Raw genomic sequence first — 16,039 nt, forward strand, 5'->3', positions numbered from 1 at the left:
TGGGGAGTTGCTTTCCATTTACTGATTAATCTCTTTACGATAATGACTAAGTTGTGGCTTTGACTTCATCTTTTCTCTTACAGATGATACTAACCGTGTTCTTGAGCAACAATGAACAGATTTTGACCGAAGTTCCTGTGACACCAGAAACGACGTGTCGAGATGTCGTGGAGTTTTGCAAGGAGCCTGGGGAAGGCAGTTGCCACTTGGCTGAGGTGTGGAGGGGAAATGGTATGTGTGCGCCTCTCAGAGGCTGAGGCCCTCAGACTCACTGGTCATCAAGCGCACAGCATGGCTCTGGTTTCCAGCTTTCTGTAGTAATCAGGAATTGGGTGATTAGAATACAGGTAGTATGGTATTACATGGGGATGGGTCTTACAAATGCTGTTCATACAAAGGTGTTCTGTGACTTGACCCTTGCTGCAGACACCAAAGCAAGCAGGGCCGTGGTCCAGCTCTGTGAAGTCTTTCCTGATACCACTGCTGCCCTATAGTGTTTGGTGTGGTACCTGTCAAGTGTTTCATCTACTTTAACCGAATATAACCTCATGAAGGCAGATCATTACTGTGTTTCCTGTGTATAATAGTAGGTCCTCCATAAATATGTATTTATTAAAGTGAGACGAGTAAATAAATACTGGTACCACGTTGAAGGACCTTGTCCGCTAGTTGGGCAGTGTAGGTAATATGATTGCTGAATACAGGAAACTCTGCCAAACAATTTGGACTCTTAAAGGAAGGGTTGGATTTAGATAGACTGGGATATTCTAAGCGGGGCACAGTGCGAAGGATCGGGGAGAGAAAATGTGTGTGCGCCTGAGACTGTTGAGAGATGGTGGGCAGCAGGGTGGAGACTAGACCAGCTCACGCAGCCTGGGCAGAGGGCAGCCTCCCTTCATCTGCGGCAGGAGGTGGCCGTTGGGAGGTCTGTGTTGGAAAATAGGAGAGTGCTCAGCTGGGACATTTTGAGTTCAGGATGATAATGAGATGAGCATCCAAATGGAAGTGTTTAAAGGGCACCTAGAGATAATCAGTGAAATTGTCCTTTATTTTTTTGCCCCACATTTTTAAAATTCAGGTATAATTGACAACATTATTAGTTTCAGATGTACAACATGATACAATATTTGCATATATTGCAAAATGGTCACCACCATACGTCTGCTTAACATCCATCACCATACACAGTTATGGAATATTTTGGGGGAGAGGAGAACTTTTAAGATCTACTCTCTTAGCAACTTTCAAATATGCAATAAAAAATACGGAATGCTTCATGAATCGGCCTGTTATCTTTGCACAAGGACTATGCTAATCTTCTCTGTATTGTTCCACTTTTAGTATACGTGCTGCTGAAGTTAGCATTTTTTTTATTTTTGTTATAGTTAACATACAATTAATTAGTTTTAAGTGTATAACACAGTGATAAGACACTGTATAAAGTGATCAGCATAAGACTAGTACCCACCTGGCACCATACATGGTTATTACAATGCTGTGGACTATATTCCCTGTGCTGTACTTTGCACCCCTGTGTCTAATCCTATAACTGGCAACTTGTTCTTCTTAATCCCCTTCACCTTTATCACCTAGCCCCTCAGCCCCCCACCCCCAATCTGGCAACCATCAGTTTATCCTCTGTATCTATGAGCTTGTTTCTCTTTTGTTTTTTCATTTATTTTGTTTTTAGGTTCTACATATAAGTGAAATCATGTGGTATTTGTCTTTCTCTGTCTGACTGATTTCACTTAGCATAATATTCTCTAGGTCATCCATATTGTCGCATATGGTTGGATTTCTTTCTTTTGTGTATACATACCATGTCATCTTTATCCACTTGTCTGTCGATGCACCCCTAGGTTGCTTCCATATCTTGGCTGTTGTAAATATGCTGCAGTGAACATAAGGGCGCATGTATCCTTTCAAAGCAGTGTTTTCGATTTCTTCAGGTAAATACCCAGAAGTGGAATTGCTGGGCATATGGTAGTTCTATTTTTAGTTTTTTGAGGAACCTCCATACTGTTTTCCATAGTGACTGTAACAGTTTGTATTCCTGCCAACAGTGCATGAGGGTTCCCTTTTCTCCACTTTCTCATCGCCCTGTTGTTTGTTGTCTTTGTGATGGTAGCCATTCTGACGGGTGAGGTAATAGCTCATCATAGTTTTGATTTGCATTTCCCTGATGATTAATGAGTGACATTGAGCATCTCTTAATGTGTCTGGCCATCTGTGTGTCCTGTTTGGAGACATGTCTATCCAGGTCTTATGCCCATTTTTTAATCATACTCTTTGCTCTTTTGAGTTGTATGACTTCTTTATCTCTTTTGGATATTAGCCCCTCATCAGATGTATTCTTTGTAAATGTCTGCTCCCATTTAGTAGGTTGCCTTTTTGTTTTGTTGAGGGTCTTCTTCATGGGGCAAAAGCTTTTTTAATTTGCTGTAGTCCTCTTTGTTTATTTTTGTTTTTGTTGTCTTTCCCGAGGAGACGTATCCAAAAAGATATTGCTGAGAGTGATGTCAAAGAGTTTACTGCCTATGGCTTCTAGGAGTTTTATGATTTCAGCTCTTACATTTGAGTCTTTAATCCGTTTCGAGTTTGTTTGTATATGGTGTAAGAAAGCGGTGTAGTTTCATTTATTTTTTTGCATTTATCTGTCTAATTTTCCCAGCACCATTTAATGATGAGACTGTCTTTACTTTACTCCAGTGCTTCCGTTAGCGTAGATTAATCGACCAGATAAGCATGGGTCTGTTTCTGAGCTCCTGTTCTGTTCCGTTGATCTGTTTGTCTGTTTTTGTGCCAGTGTCATGCTGTTTTGATTATTATAACCTTGTAATGTGGTATGATAACAGGTAGCTTGATACCTCCAGCTTTGTTCTTTCTCGGTATTCTTTGGCTATTTGGGGTCTTCTGTGGTTCTATATAAAAGTTAGGATTGTTTGTTCTAGTTATGTGAAAAATGCCATTGGTATTTTGGCAGGGATTGCATTGACTCTGTAGATTGCCTTGGCTCATATGGACATTTTAATGATATTTTTTCCAGTCCATGAGCATGATATATCCTTGCATTTATTTGTGTCTTCTTCGGTTCCTTTCATTAATATACTGTAGTTTCCAGAGTATAGCTGCTTTACCTCCCTGGTTAGATTTATTCCTAGGTATTTTATTGTTTTGGTGCAATTGTAAATGGGATTTTTTAAAAAATTCTTTCTAATTGTTCATTATTAATGTATAAAAAATACAACCAATTTCTGAATATTAATTTTGTATCCTGCAACTTTACTACATTCGTTTATTATTTCTAATAGTTTTTTGGTGGAATCTGTAGGGTATTCTATATATATATTGTATCATGTCATCTGCAAGTAATGATAGTTTTACTTCTTCCTTTCCGCTTTGGATGCCTTTTATTTCTTATCTGATTGCCGTGGCTAGGACTTACAGTAATACTATATTGAATAAAAGTGGTGAGATTGTGCATCCTTGTCTTGTTCCTGATCTTAGAGAAAACGCTTTCAGATTTTCAGCATTGAGTATGTTACCTCTGGGTATGTCATGTATGCCTTTTAGTTTGTTGAGGTATGTTCCCTTTACTCCCATTTTGCTTAGAGTTTTTATTATAAATGGATGTTAAATTTTGTCAAATGCTGCTTTTTTTTTTGCACATTTATTGATGTGATCATATGATTTTTGGCCTTCATTTTGTTTTTGTGGGAAACAACCTTGCATCCCTGGAATAAATCCCACTTGATCATAATGTGTCACCTTTTTAATGTATTGTTGAATTTGGATTGCTAATATTTTTGTTGAGGATTTTTGCATCTGAGTTCATCAGGGATATTGGCCTGGTCCCCAAGTCCATTTGAAATCATAACCTGTGACTTTATCTCATCACAATGAGGACGGTCACCTCGGAGCGCAGAGGGTCACGGCGTGCTGTATTTGCCATGGCTCTTCCACATGCTCTTCCGTTGTCTAGAAGAATCCCTGGCACTTGCCCTGCTTTGCTTGGCTAAGCTCTACTTTTTGCCTCTCGGCCCTTCCTTGAATCCTGGAGGGTGTTAAATGTCCCTCCCCCGGGCTCCAGTGCTACCATAGGATTTATTGGAACATGACAAAGTAGCCTTCGTGGCGCTCATTAGACTAAATCCCAGGAGGTGGGAAGTTGTCTCTTCACCATGGTATCCCCAGCGCCCGCCTGGTGCTCATAACAGGCCCTTAGCAAACACTGAGGCCACTGACTGAAGTGGAGCAGCAGCGCGGGGCCTTGAGGAGATGTGTCCAAGTAGATGAGATGCAAAGGAAGGGGGAGTTCTATAGCCAACAGCCTGTCTCAATCTCTTACCCTAGAGCAGCAGTTCTCAACCTGTGGGTCGTGACCCCTTTGGGGGTCGAACGACCTTTTCACAGGGGTCGCCTAATACCATTGGAAAACACATATATAATTACATATTGTTTTTGTGATTAATCACGATGCTTTCATTATGTTCCATTTGTAACAATGAAAATATAACTTGCATATCAGATATTTACATGACGATTCATAACAGTAGCAACATTACAGTTATGAAGTAGCAACGAAAATAATTTTATGGTCGGGGGTCACCACAGCCTGAGGAACCGTATTAAAGGGTCGTGGCATTAGGAAGGTTGAGAACCACTGCTCTAGAGGAACCTTTAAAGTAATATTTGGGCTTCAGAGAACCCCTGCGTAACAATCACTGCATCTGTGACTCACGGCATGCCAGTGCGATCGTTATGTCACAGATGTCATTCAGTGTGGTTGCCAATGCCTTTGGGAAGAAAATAGTTCTCTGTGGGCCTGCGTATTCGTTTGCCAGGGCTGCCATAACACGTACCACAGCCTGGTGGCTTACCCAACAGAAACTTATTTTCTCGATTCAGGAGGCCAGAGGTCTAAGGCACGGTGCCAGCCAGCTTGGTTTCTCCTGAGGCCTCTCTCCTTGGCTTGTCAATGGCCACCTTCTCCGTGTCTCTGTCCTGATCTTCTCTTATAAGGACACCAGTCATATTGGATTAGGGCCACCCTAATGGCTTCACTAACTTATTACCTCTTCAAAGGTCTTATCTCCCAATGAGACCATGTTCTGAGGCTCGGGGGTTAGGACGTCAGCGTAGAACTCAGCTCAGCCCGTGACAGTCGTTAACTTGCGGTTTATTCCCCTGCTCTGTGGCCCTTCCCCACACAGTGTCCCCTCGCACGCACGCAGACAGGAGGGAAGGTGACCCTTCGTGCTTCCTTTTGTGGGATTGCCTCCTGGTTTTCTCTGCCTTATCCAAGGACCCGAGGCTCGCCTGAGGAGGTGCATGCGCTGTGTCACAGGACGGTGTCGGGCAGTGTGTTTCCACTTTGAAGCAATCACTGAACCTTCTCATGTAAATAAAGGGAGTGATGCTTAGTGGACTTTTCTTGAAGTTAATCTTTTCTATAAATTTTGTTAATTCGTAAGAGAAAACAATAGATTTTTATAGGCCTAGGTACGTGAGTGTTACTTACAAAACTAAATTACGGAATAATTTTTACTTCTTTATTGTTCAGTTTGTGCTCGTTTTTGCTGTGATACCCAATCTGAGTTGCACTTGAGCTAATCAACAGAGACGCGACCGTTTCTGTCCTTGCCCTCAAGTCTGCCGAGGGAGGCGAAGCTGCCTGCACACGCAGGAGGCGCAAGGCCACAGCAGTGTGGTCATGTCTCTAGGAGTGACAGGGTTTTCATCTCTCTCTTTTTTAAAATCGTCCTCTTGTGCCTTTAAGAGCCAGCCCTCTACTCAGGACGCCCCTCTAAGCACAAGGGAGACCTTTGTGTGTCCCGCCAGACGCCCTGTTCCAGTGGGGCAGGTGTCCTTCCTGTGGGAACCTAGAACTTATCGAGGGCCCCTGCATCACCCCTTGCTTGTTTGAGAGGGTGCGCTCCCCAAGTCCTTTCTCTTCCCTGAAAGTCAGGTCCTCAGACTGAGCAGAAGGGAGGAAAAGTACTGTTCCATTTTGTTCTCTCTCCCCACACCATTTCTACAAGCCTTGGGACTTGCTAGTATCCTTCCTCAAACTGTCAAGCAAAGCAATAGTGGGAATATTTCAAGATTTCATTTTTTTCCCCTTTAAATTGAGTTAAATTCACATAATATAAAATCACCATTTTAAAGTGTACAGTTGAGTGGTTTTTAGGACGTTCACAGTGTTGTGCAACCATCACCAAACTCTGCAGCTCCCTACCCCTTCCTCCTCCAGAGCCAAGCAGCCACGGTGTGCCCCCCTGCTCTGTGGACTTGACACTCCAGGCCCTCGTAGAAGTGGGATCATACAGTGTGTGGCCTCTTCTGTGTGGCTGCTTACACTTAGAATAATGTTCTCCAGGCGCATCCACGTTGGAAGCCTGTGTTAGTACCTAATCCTGGTGCGGCTGGATGGTCACGCTGTCTGATGGACCACATCTTATTCACCCGTCCAGCAGTTAATGGCCGTTTGGGTTGTTTCCGCTTGGGGCCCCTGTGACTAATGCTGCATGAGCAGCTGTGTGCAGTGCTGTGTGGGCTCACTGCATTGCGAGGCAGGGTACGTCCCATCATCACGTGCAGCATTTTAATGAATAAAAGGTCCCACCGGTTTTTGATATGTTCCTTTGAAGAGGGGGAGGCATACTGCTTCATGACAAATATTGTGAAGGGCATTTTTCCCCAGTGTTGCCTGTTTAATGTTGGAAAATTACTTTTATGTTTACTTCTTGTGCTTATTAGTTACCTACATTATTGTTCATTCATATTCCTGCTTTATTTCATTAAAGTTAAAGTTTAGTGCTTGTAATAGTCTTGAATTCTAATTCATATGTGTATTTATTTAAATTTATCTTTATTGTTTGCTTTGGGTAGGAATTACGTTGTTTGTTTCTGAGATAAATGAGATGTGTTTTTTCCAGAACGCCCCATACCCTTTGATCACATGATGTATGAACATCTTCAGAAATGGGGGCCGCGGAGGGAAGAAGTGAAATTTTTCCTTCGACATGAGGATTCCCCGACCGAGAGCAGTGAACAAGGTAAATGAGTGCTTTCCCTCCCTTTGTTAAATTTTGCCATAAAATTTAATTTAAAAATTTTAAAATAAATTACTATGCTGTGTTGCCCTTCACTCACAGTGTGAGAGGGAGAGTTGGTGTCTCACACTCCTCTGACCTCTGTTCTTGCAGTTGAGTTATTTCACAGTCCAGGCGCCTCGCCCTGGCTCCCTCTCAGGACCATCGCCCAGGAATGCACTCAGACATGCTGTTCAAAGGAATTGCTTTTGATAGATACCAGATGGATCAAATATCTAGGGTTTAAGAGTAAATAAAGCCATGAAAGGATTAGAAAAATGCTGAGAAATATGTTTTATTTTTCAAGTGGACAGGACCTTTCTAAGTGTAGCAATAAACCAAAAAAGAAAAGACAAACTGAATTACTGAAAAAGCAAAAACTGTCTGTTTGGCAATAACCACCTTAAGCAATTTCAAAAGACAAATTATAAACTGGGGAACAGCATTTATGTAGCTCATTAGCAAAGGGCTGGTTTCTTTTACATATAAGGAGTTCCTACAAATCGATACAAAAAATGAAATAAAGTAAAACCCAGTTTAAAAAAATGAGCGATACATACAAACATGCAGTTCTCAGGAGAGAGAGTATCGTGGCCCTGGGATGTGACAAGACGCCCAGCCACATCCTGACAGAAGAACTGTCCCACTGGTGAAGATGGGACACTTAGTAACAGTGTTGGGAGGACGCTGGGAACAGGCACGCCATGTGTCCGTGGGAGTGCCAGGCGACAGCTTTTGCAGAGGGCAGTTTGGGCATATCTGTTCCGCTTACAGAAGCACAAACCCTTTCACCCAGCGATCTCACTTTTGAGAACTCTCCCTAAAGCTGTGCTACACACGTACAGGATGGTGGATGCATGGTCACTCATGGGGCACCACCGATAGGAACAGCCTACATGCCCACGGGGGCCTTGGGCTGAAAATCGTGCTGCATCCAGCCGCGGGCTGCTCACAGCCGTGACTACAAGCCCTGTGCCCCGACCCCGGTCCTGGACGCACCACGAGGCTGAGCACCGTGGGAACAGTATGCACGTGGGACCTCTGTCTGACAGGCAGCGTCCTGTCCCACACTGGCTGGTGCGTCTGAGTGTCTGGAAGGGCACTGAGAAACTGGCAGCGCCCGCCAGGCGGCTCCGTTAGCCGGAGTGCCATCCTATACACGAAAGTTTGCGGGTTTGCCTCCTGGTCAGGGCGCAAACTTAGGTTGTGGATTTGATCCCCCGTCGGGGCGCGTACGGGAGGCAACCGATCAATTTTTCTCTCTCACATCGATGTTTCTCTATCTCTCAGTGAAAACATACCCTTGGGTGAGGATTACAAAAAGGAAGCTGGGTGCCGAAACTGGTTTGGCTCAGTGGATAGAGCGTCGGCCTGCGGACTGAAAGGTCCCAAGTTCGATTCCGGTCAAGGGCATGTACCTGGGTTGCGGGCACATCCCCAGTGGGAGATGTGCAGGAGGCAGCTAATCGATGTTTCTAACTCTCTATCTCTCTCCCTTCCTCTCTGTAAAAAATCAATAAAATATATTAAAAAAAACAAAACAGAACAAAAAGGAAGCTGGGGATTGTTTATTGTTTGCCTGTTTGTTCCTTTTGCATTTTGAACTTTGGGAATATACTACCTCTTTTAGAATTAAAATTTAACCAAAAAAGGGGAATGTTTTTTTCTGAAAGCATATAAACCAGTGGTTCTCAACCTTCCTAATGCCGCGGCCCTTTAATACAGTTCCTCAGGCTGTGGTGACCCCCGACCATAAAATTATTTTCGTTGCTACTTCATAACTGTAATTTTGCTACTGTTATGAATCGTCATGTAAATATCTGATATGCAGGATGTATTTTCATTGTTACAAATTGCACATAATTAAAGCATAGTGATTCATCACAAAAACAATATGTAATTATATATATGTTTTCCGATGGTCTTAGGCGACCCTTGTGAAAGGGTCGTTCAACCCCCAAAGGGGTCGAGACCCACAGGTTGAGAACTGCTGATATAAACTGTACAGTGAAGAGACCCTTAACTTGTTATTTGACAGTGATTGTGGATTACTTCTGCTGTTTTAAAAAATCAACAGCAAAAAGATATCCTTCTGTAAAGAGATTTCTTTATGTGAGTTATTCCTCTTTATTTGTGGTTTACGTGACAGGACATTGTGCCCTCAGGTGCACACTCTCTAAGAGCCCCTTTCACAGCTGGTTTACAGGGCACCATCTCTCGTGGGTTTCACTCCACTGGCTGCTGGGCATCCGGGGTCAGGAGACCAAGGCTGCAGGTCTAGCTCTTCATCCCCTTCTGCCTCAGACCAGAGCCCCTCCCGCAGGGATTTGCTAGCTCCGTGCAGTCCCACAGCAGTGCTCTCGGGATCAGAATTCATGCGCACCCTCTACCCGAGCCCTCCACATACGAATGCCCTCCCTCCCTTAGCTCTGCACAAGCAGCTTTACTTTTCACTCTTATCACCACAATATGTGTGCATAACGCTTCATGTCCCGTGCTGGTGAGGTAAGGGGGAAGGTCTCATTTCTCACTTTATGACGTTTAGAAGTGTTAGGGATACTTAAGAGAGCTGTCTACAGCCGTAAGGAAAGTATGTAGTTTACAAAGTGATCCTCAATAATTCTAGTGCCCACCTGGTATCACACCTAGTTATTACAACCTTACTGACTGCATTCCCTGTGCTATGACTGTTTCGTAACTGGCAGTTTGTACTTCTAATCCCTTCACCTTTTTCACCCAGACCCCAACCCCCCTCCCATCTGGCAGCCCTCAGATTGTGCTCTGTGTCTAAGAGTCTGTTTCTGTTTGTTTGTTTGTTTTGTTCTTTAGATTTCACATATCAGTGAAATCATATGGTATTGCCCTAGCCGGTTTGGCTCAGGGGCTAGTTGGCCTGCAGACTGAAAGAGTCCGGGTTCAATTCCAGTCAGGGGCTCATGCCCGGGTTGCAGGCTCACTTACCATTTGGGGGCATGCAGGAGGCAGCCCATCAGTGATTCTCTCTCATCATTGATGTTTCTATCTCTCCCTTCCTCTGAAATAAATACAAAATATATATTTTTTAAAAATCATATGGTATTTGTTTTTCTCTGTCGGACTTATTTCACTTAGAATATTACCCTCAAGGTCCATTCGTGTTGTTGCAAATGATAAGATTTTATTCTTTTTTATGGCTGAGTAATATTCCACTGAATATATGTACCACATCTTCTTTATTCACTTTATTCACCCAAGGGTTGCTTCCATAGCTTGGCTATTGTAAATAAAGCTGCAGTGAACAAAGAGGAGCCCATATTCTTTTGAATTAGTGTTTTAGAGTTCTTTGGATAAACACCCAGAGGTAGAATTGCTGGGTTGAAAGGTAGCTCTATTTTTAATTTTTTAAGGCACCTCCATACTGTTTTCCATAGTGGCTGCCCCAGTGCAATCCTGCCAGCAGTGCACGGGGGTTCCCTTTGCTCCACATCCCCACCAGCACGCAAGTCTGTTGAGTGATTGATGATAGCCATTCCGACAGGTGTGAGGTGGTCATTGTCCCCTCTGCCTCCTCTGCCGCTTCCTCCCTTCATAGTCATCCTCTCTGGTGCCCTGACTCAGAATACCATCCCCAGCTGTGGTGCTCTGCCCTCTGCCTGCTCCTGCCTGTGCTCATGCTTGTGCTGTCTGTCTGTTAACTCGAGAAATTGGCAGAACAGCTCACAGGCATCTGCTCCCTGTTTTGTTCTGTTCACTGGACTTCTCCAGCTTATGCTCTGAGCAGCCAGAATTGAGGGTCCAAGACTCATGTTTCCTCTGTGCTTCCCCCAGAGCTGAGGGACAGGCGGTCATCACCGATGGACATTATTTAAAAGGGATGGTATTTGAGTGTAAGTAAGAGATACCCCTACCTAGCAGGGTGAGAGCCCTCTATATGGCAGCTAGAGGACAGCACAGAGGACATGTGCTTGAGTCACCTTTCACACTCGGGAAACCGAAGCCTGGCGTGTAAAGTGACTGACAAAGGTCATGTGCAGGGCACGGCCTAGTGCAGTGATGGCAAACCTCTGACACCTCTGACACGCGAACTCATTTTTTTGGTTGATTTTTCTTTGTTAAATGGCATTTAAATATATAAAATAAATATCAAAAATATAAGTCTTTGTTTCACTATGGTTGCAAATATCAAAAAATTTCTATGTGACACGGCACCAGAGTTAAGTTAGGATTTTCAAAATGCTGACACGCTGAGCTCAAAAGGTTCGCCATCACTGGCGTAGTGCGTGGGGAGTGGCATTATGGTGGTAGAGTCGAAGCCACCTGGGCTCCGCCGGCTGTGCTACTTCCAGGGTGTGGACTTGGGCAAGTGGCTTCACTTCCCTGTGCCTGTTTCCTCCTCTACAGGACACATGGCTTATGGTGGATTGAGAGCAGCACTGGGGCCCAGCCGGCATGGCTCAGTGGCTGAGCATCGACCTATGAACCAGGAGGTTACAGTTCAGTTCCCAGTTAGGGCACAGGCCTGGGTTGCGGGCTCCATCCCCAGTGGGGAGCGTGCAGGAGGCAGCCAGTCAACGATTCTCTCTCATCATTGGAGTTTCTCTCTCTCTCTCTCCCTCTCCTTTCCTCTCTGGAATCAATAAAAATATTTTTTAATTGTCCTTAAAAAGAGAACATGGTTTTTCTAGTATATTTTTAGTAAGTTTGGTCCTCTCATTTCTCTAGGTGGCCGTCAGACCCAAGAGCAGAGAACCCAGAGGAATGTAATAAACGTGCCTGGAGAGAAGCGTGCTGAGAATGGGGTGAGCAACAGTGAATTGTATTGAAATTTTTTTAATGCTTTTTACAAGTACTAATTCATTTTGGTTATATTTTCTTTTTAAAGAATTATTATTTTAGTAGAAATTATTTCTGTTGAATATTTCACAACTTTTTATGAAGTATAAAGAGGCAGTCACTGAGTGGTCTCACCTCTCCAAGCCTGGTCTGTGCGCTGGGTCACCTCGAGCGGAGCAGTGCCCTCCACGCGTGTCGGGAACAGCAGCTCTCGCTTGTGTGCGTGGGGCAGTGGCCTGGCCCCTGCCTGGTGGCTCAGTATCTGGGCTGAGAGGCGAGCAGGCAGCGGGCTTTGTGTCTTCAGTGTGGCTGCCTTGAGCTTTCTGTCGGATTTTGAATGACACTGGCTAGTGGGCTGACGTCCCTACAGCCGCGAGCAGGAGAGGCAGCCTCCTCTGCCACATGGTGTGGAGCTGGCGAGCAGGCCCGGCGCTGGTTAGAGGTGGGCAGTGTGTCTAGGTGAGGGGTTCTTTTTAAGAAATGTCTGGTGTACGTTGAAAGAATGAGCAGGTAGGGACATTTTCAAAATGGTCTTTCCTGAAAATTGTAGTAATGACTTTATCAAATAATGTTAAATCTGGAGAACTGGTTTCTTTTTCTGGCTCTGCCCGTAACCAGGTGTGTAGTCTTGGACACATGACTTCCTCCAGATTCTGGTAAAGAACTTGGGTCTGGAGTGTGAGGCCGTGTGAGGGCACTGGCCTCAGAACTTTCTAATGAGCTCACTTTGAGCAAGTCACCTTGCCTCTCTGCTTTCCAACTTACTTGTATCAAATTGCTATTTAGTAATTTTACTGTGTACCGTTGTGGCTTTTTGTTGTTGTTAATCCTCACCCAAGGATATTTTCCCATCAATTTTTTTTAGAGTGGAGAGGAGGGGGAGAGACACAGAGAGAGAAACATCAATGTGGGAGAGACACATTGATTGGTTGCCTCCCGCACGTACCCTGACCAGGGCTGGCAATCGAGCCTGCAACCGAGTACGTGCGCTTGACCGGAATCAATCCCGGGACCTTTAGTCCCTAGGCTGATGTTCTGCCCACTGAGCCAAACTGGCTAGGGCCCATTGTGGCTTTAAATGATATGCTTAAACCTCTGTTTCTCTGTGCTGTCAACTCTAAATCATATCCCTGGATCTCCCCCTGCCCCGCCCCGTCTCCCCTGCCCACCTACTTCCAGCTCTTATACCTGTACCTCTGTGTTGCCAAGGTTGGTGATGTGTGTGAGCTTATCTAACTGCAATGAAGCCTTTTCTCCTTTGTCGATAGTTGGTTATAAAGTGGAAGCCCATTTTAGATTTTGCAGCCACCCACTGCAGAGCCAAGTGATATGCTAGATTGTATTTTCTTCTCTGTGGTTCCACCCTCCTAACCCTTGTGCTGCTCAGGAGAACTGTCCTCATGTCGATGATGGATTCTCCTCCCTTACCCTTCAGTTCCTGAAGGTCTTTTGTCAGACCCTCCAGTCAGTCTGCCACAGGACATACTATCCAAAATGGAGCCCCTGTGCGTCTGCAGGCATGCGCTTCAGGAAGTCCTGAGAGGAAAAGGCCCAGACTCTGTTGGTAGAACTCGTGATTCAGGCGGTCTGGGTGGGACCTGGAAAGCTCCCCAGAGGGCTCTCTCATCCCGCCGCGCGTGGGACCCCCGGCCCAGGGCCGTGTGCGTCAGAACTTCTGTCCGACAGAATTTCAAAGATCCTGTTGAGGTCTGAGACCCCCCTGACGCTCAGGGGGTGAAGTAAGTACAGACAGGCTTCGTGTGGAGGCGGATGTGCACACGTGTGATGAAGGGAAGGGCCCAAGGAGGGGGTCCGGGGGTGTAAGGCGGGGCATTCTGAGGTGTGGTGGGGTGGGCCGTGGTCGGTTCTTGCAGATGAAGTTGTTTCTTGTTAACAGGGAGGTTATGTTTACTTTTCAAGATCAACAAAACTGAAGCCTGAAACCTAAATTAAATGTGTTTGCAGCCTTTATGTGACTTGTAATTAGAGGGCGAGTCTAGAGGTATACCTTACTGCTGGGAGCATTACATCAAAGGTGTTATGTATTTTATGGCCTCACACCTGCCTTTTAAGCCTAATAATACACTACCTCTGTAAGCACTTTATTGTCTACAGAGCACTTTTTTGTGCACTTTTAAAGTTAATGTGTTCAAAACATCTTTCTCCAGGATGTTTTTGTGTATACCCTGGCTATAGAGACATGGCACATGGAACCTTGTAGCCTTGTGGGTGGACAGCAGCTGGGAACGGATCAATTGACAGCTGAGAGAGGTGGGCGTGTGCTGGGAAGAGGACAGGATGCTGCTTTGCAGTGATTCATGCCCGTGACCAGCTGCTCAGCCAGGAGGCTGGGGACATTCTGCTCTGAACATGGCAGGTCCACAAGTCAAGTCGTCTGAGAAATAAAGGCCCAACCCCCTGGCGGAAGTCTGGTGGGCCCGGAAAACTCTCCGTGCGACTGTTTCCTGCTGGGTTTGGGAGCCCCAGGCCACATGCACACGTTGTCATTAGCACCCAGAGCTCCAGTTATCCAACAGAATTTTGAAGCTCTGGTTTGACCTTATCTGTAAAGGCAAGTTGACTTGCTCTCATTGTCTAGGCCTGTTTTGGGTGTCCAGGACCACCCCACGCCACTGCTTTACTAGGACTCACAGGGCTCGGGATGGTCGTCCTCCTGGCCGGGACTGTCTGCCGTGGGGAGGGCACAACGCAGGGCCACGCAGGGAAAAGGCACATGGGCAAAGCCTGGAGGAAATGAAGCCAGGCTTCCGGAGTCCTCTCCCAGTGGAGCCGCACAGGAAGTGCTTAATTCCGCCAGCAGTGAGCTGTGACAACATGTGCAATGATGTCACCAGGACACTCATTGGAGGGGCCAGGGCCCAGGCATTTTATTGGGAGCTGCTCATATAGGCAGCCTCTATCTAAACAGGGGTGAGGACCCTCTGGCCTGCGGGCCATGCAGGCTCATGAAATCATTTGGTCTGGCCCTGCCAAGGCATTAGGGGTTAGTTAATTAAATATTTGACCAAATATAGCAGGCTAATTTTTAAGTTGATAACTTTGTATGACCTGAGAATCTATCTACACAAATAAAAGAGAAACATGCAAATTGCCCATCCCCCCGCTATGCCCACCAGCCAGGTCATCCCTCCGCTATGCCCACCAGCCAATCAGGGCAATATGCAAATTAACCCAACAAAGATGGCGGTTAATTTGCATACACAGGCACAGAGCGAAGACTGAAGACAGCGTAGAAGGAAGCCCAGTGCTGCAGAAGGGAGTGAAGCAGCAGAAAAGGGAACGAAGCTGAGGCAGCGGACACGGGAGGGAGTAAGGCAGTGGAGACGGGAGGAAGCGAGGCAGCAGAGATGGGAGGGAGTGAGGCAGTGGAGACAGGAGGGAGCGAGGCAGCGGAGATGGGGGGGAGCAAGGCAACGGAGACAAGAGGGAACGAAGTGGCGGAGAAGGGAGGAAGCGGAGACAGAAGGGAACAAAGTGGCAGAGACAAGAGGGAGCGAAGTGGTGGACACGGGAGGAAGTGAGGCAGCAGAGATGGGAGGGAGCAAGGCAGCGGAGAAGGGAGCAAAGCCCCTTCTCTGCTTCACTCTGGCCTCAGGAAGCCCTGTTCTTGCAGGAATAGGCCCGAGGAAGTCCTATTCTTACAGGAATCTTCCTGCAACAGGCCTCTAGTATGTATATAAAAGCCTAAACAACTGTTTAACTGGTAGCTATGATGTGCACTGACCACCAGGAGGCAGACACTGAACACACAGGCATGGAAACATGGAACAGACTGATGAATCTCAGAGGGAAGGGGGAGGGTGGGAAGAGATTAACCAAAGATCTTATATGCATACTAGAGGCCCAGTGCACAGATTTGTGCACTAGTGGGGTCCCTTGGTCTGGCCTGTGGGGATCGGGCCGAAACCGGAGTCCAACATCCCCCGAGGGGTCTTGGATTGCGAGAATGGTGGGAACCCTCTCAAATTTCAAGTGCCCAGGGGTCAGCCAGGAGCCAGCCTTGCAGGAATAGTCTCTCAGACTCGCCGGCTCGGGCGGGGCGGCGCCGGTGTGAACTCTCCTGAGCAGCACTGCTTCCCTTGGGGGTCCAGGAAGCCCCCTTTCCTGTCCTC

General features: G+C 46.0%; 1 protein-coding gene across 1 annotated transcript in view; it reads left to right on the forward strand.

Moving 5' to 3' along the window:
• The first annotated feature begins 65 nt into the window (after positions 1–65).
• The window catches only part of PPP1R13B (protein phosphatase 1 regulatory subunit 13B), a 41,408-nt gene continuing 25,434 nt past the window's right edge, over positions 66–16,039 (forward strand). Inside the window, exons 1-3 of the mRNA XM_006765887.2 lie at positions 66–231; positions 6,939–7,058; positions 11,796–11,872. Coding sequence (XP_006765950.2) covers positions 84–231; positions 6,939–7,058; positions 11,796–11,872 — 345 coding nt within the window. The 5' untranslated portion in view covers positions 66–83. The remainder of the gene's footprint in view (positions 232–6,938; positions 7,059–11,795; positions 11,873–16,039) is intronic.

This window comes from Myotis davidii, unplaced genomic scaffold (genome assembly GCF_000327345.1).
Source record: "Myotis davidii unplaced genomic scaffold, ASM32734v1 scaffold480, whole genome shotgun sequence".
NCBI lineage: Eukaryota > Metazoa > Chordata > Mammalia > Chiroptera > Vespertilionidae > Myotis > Myotis davidii.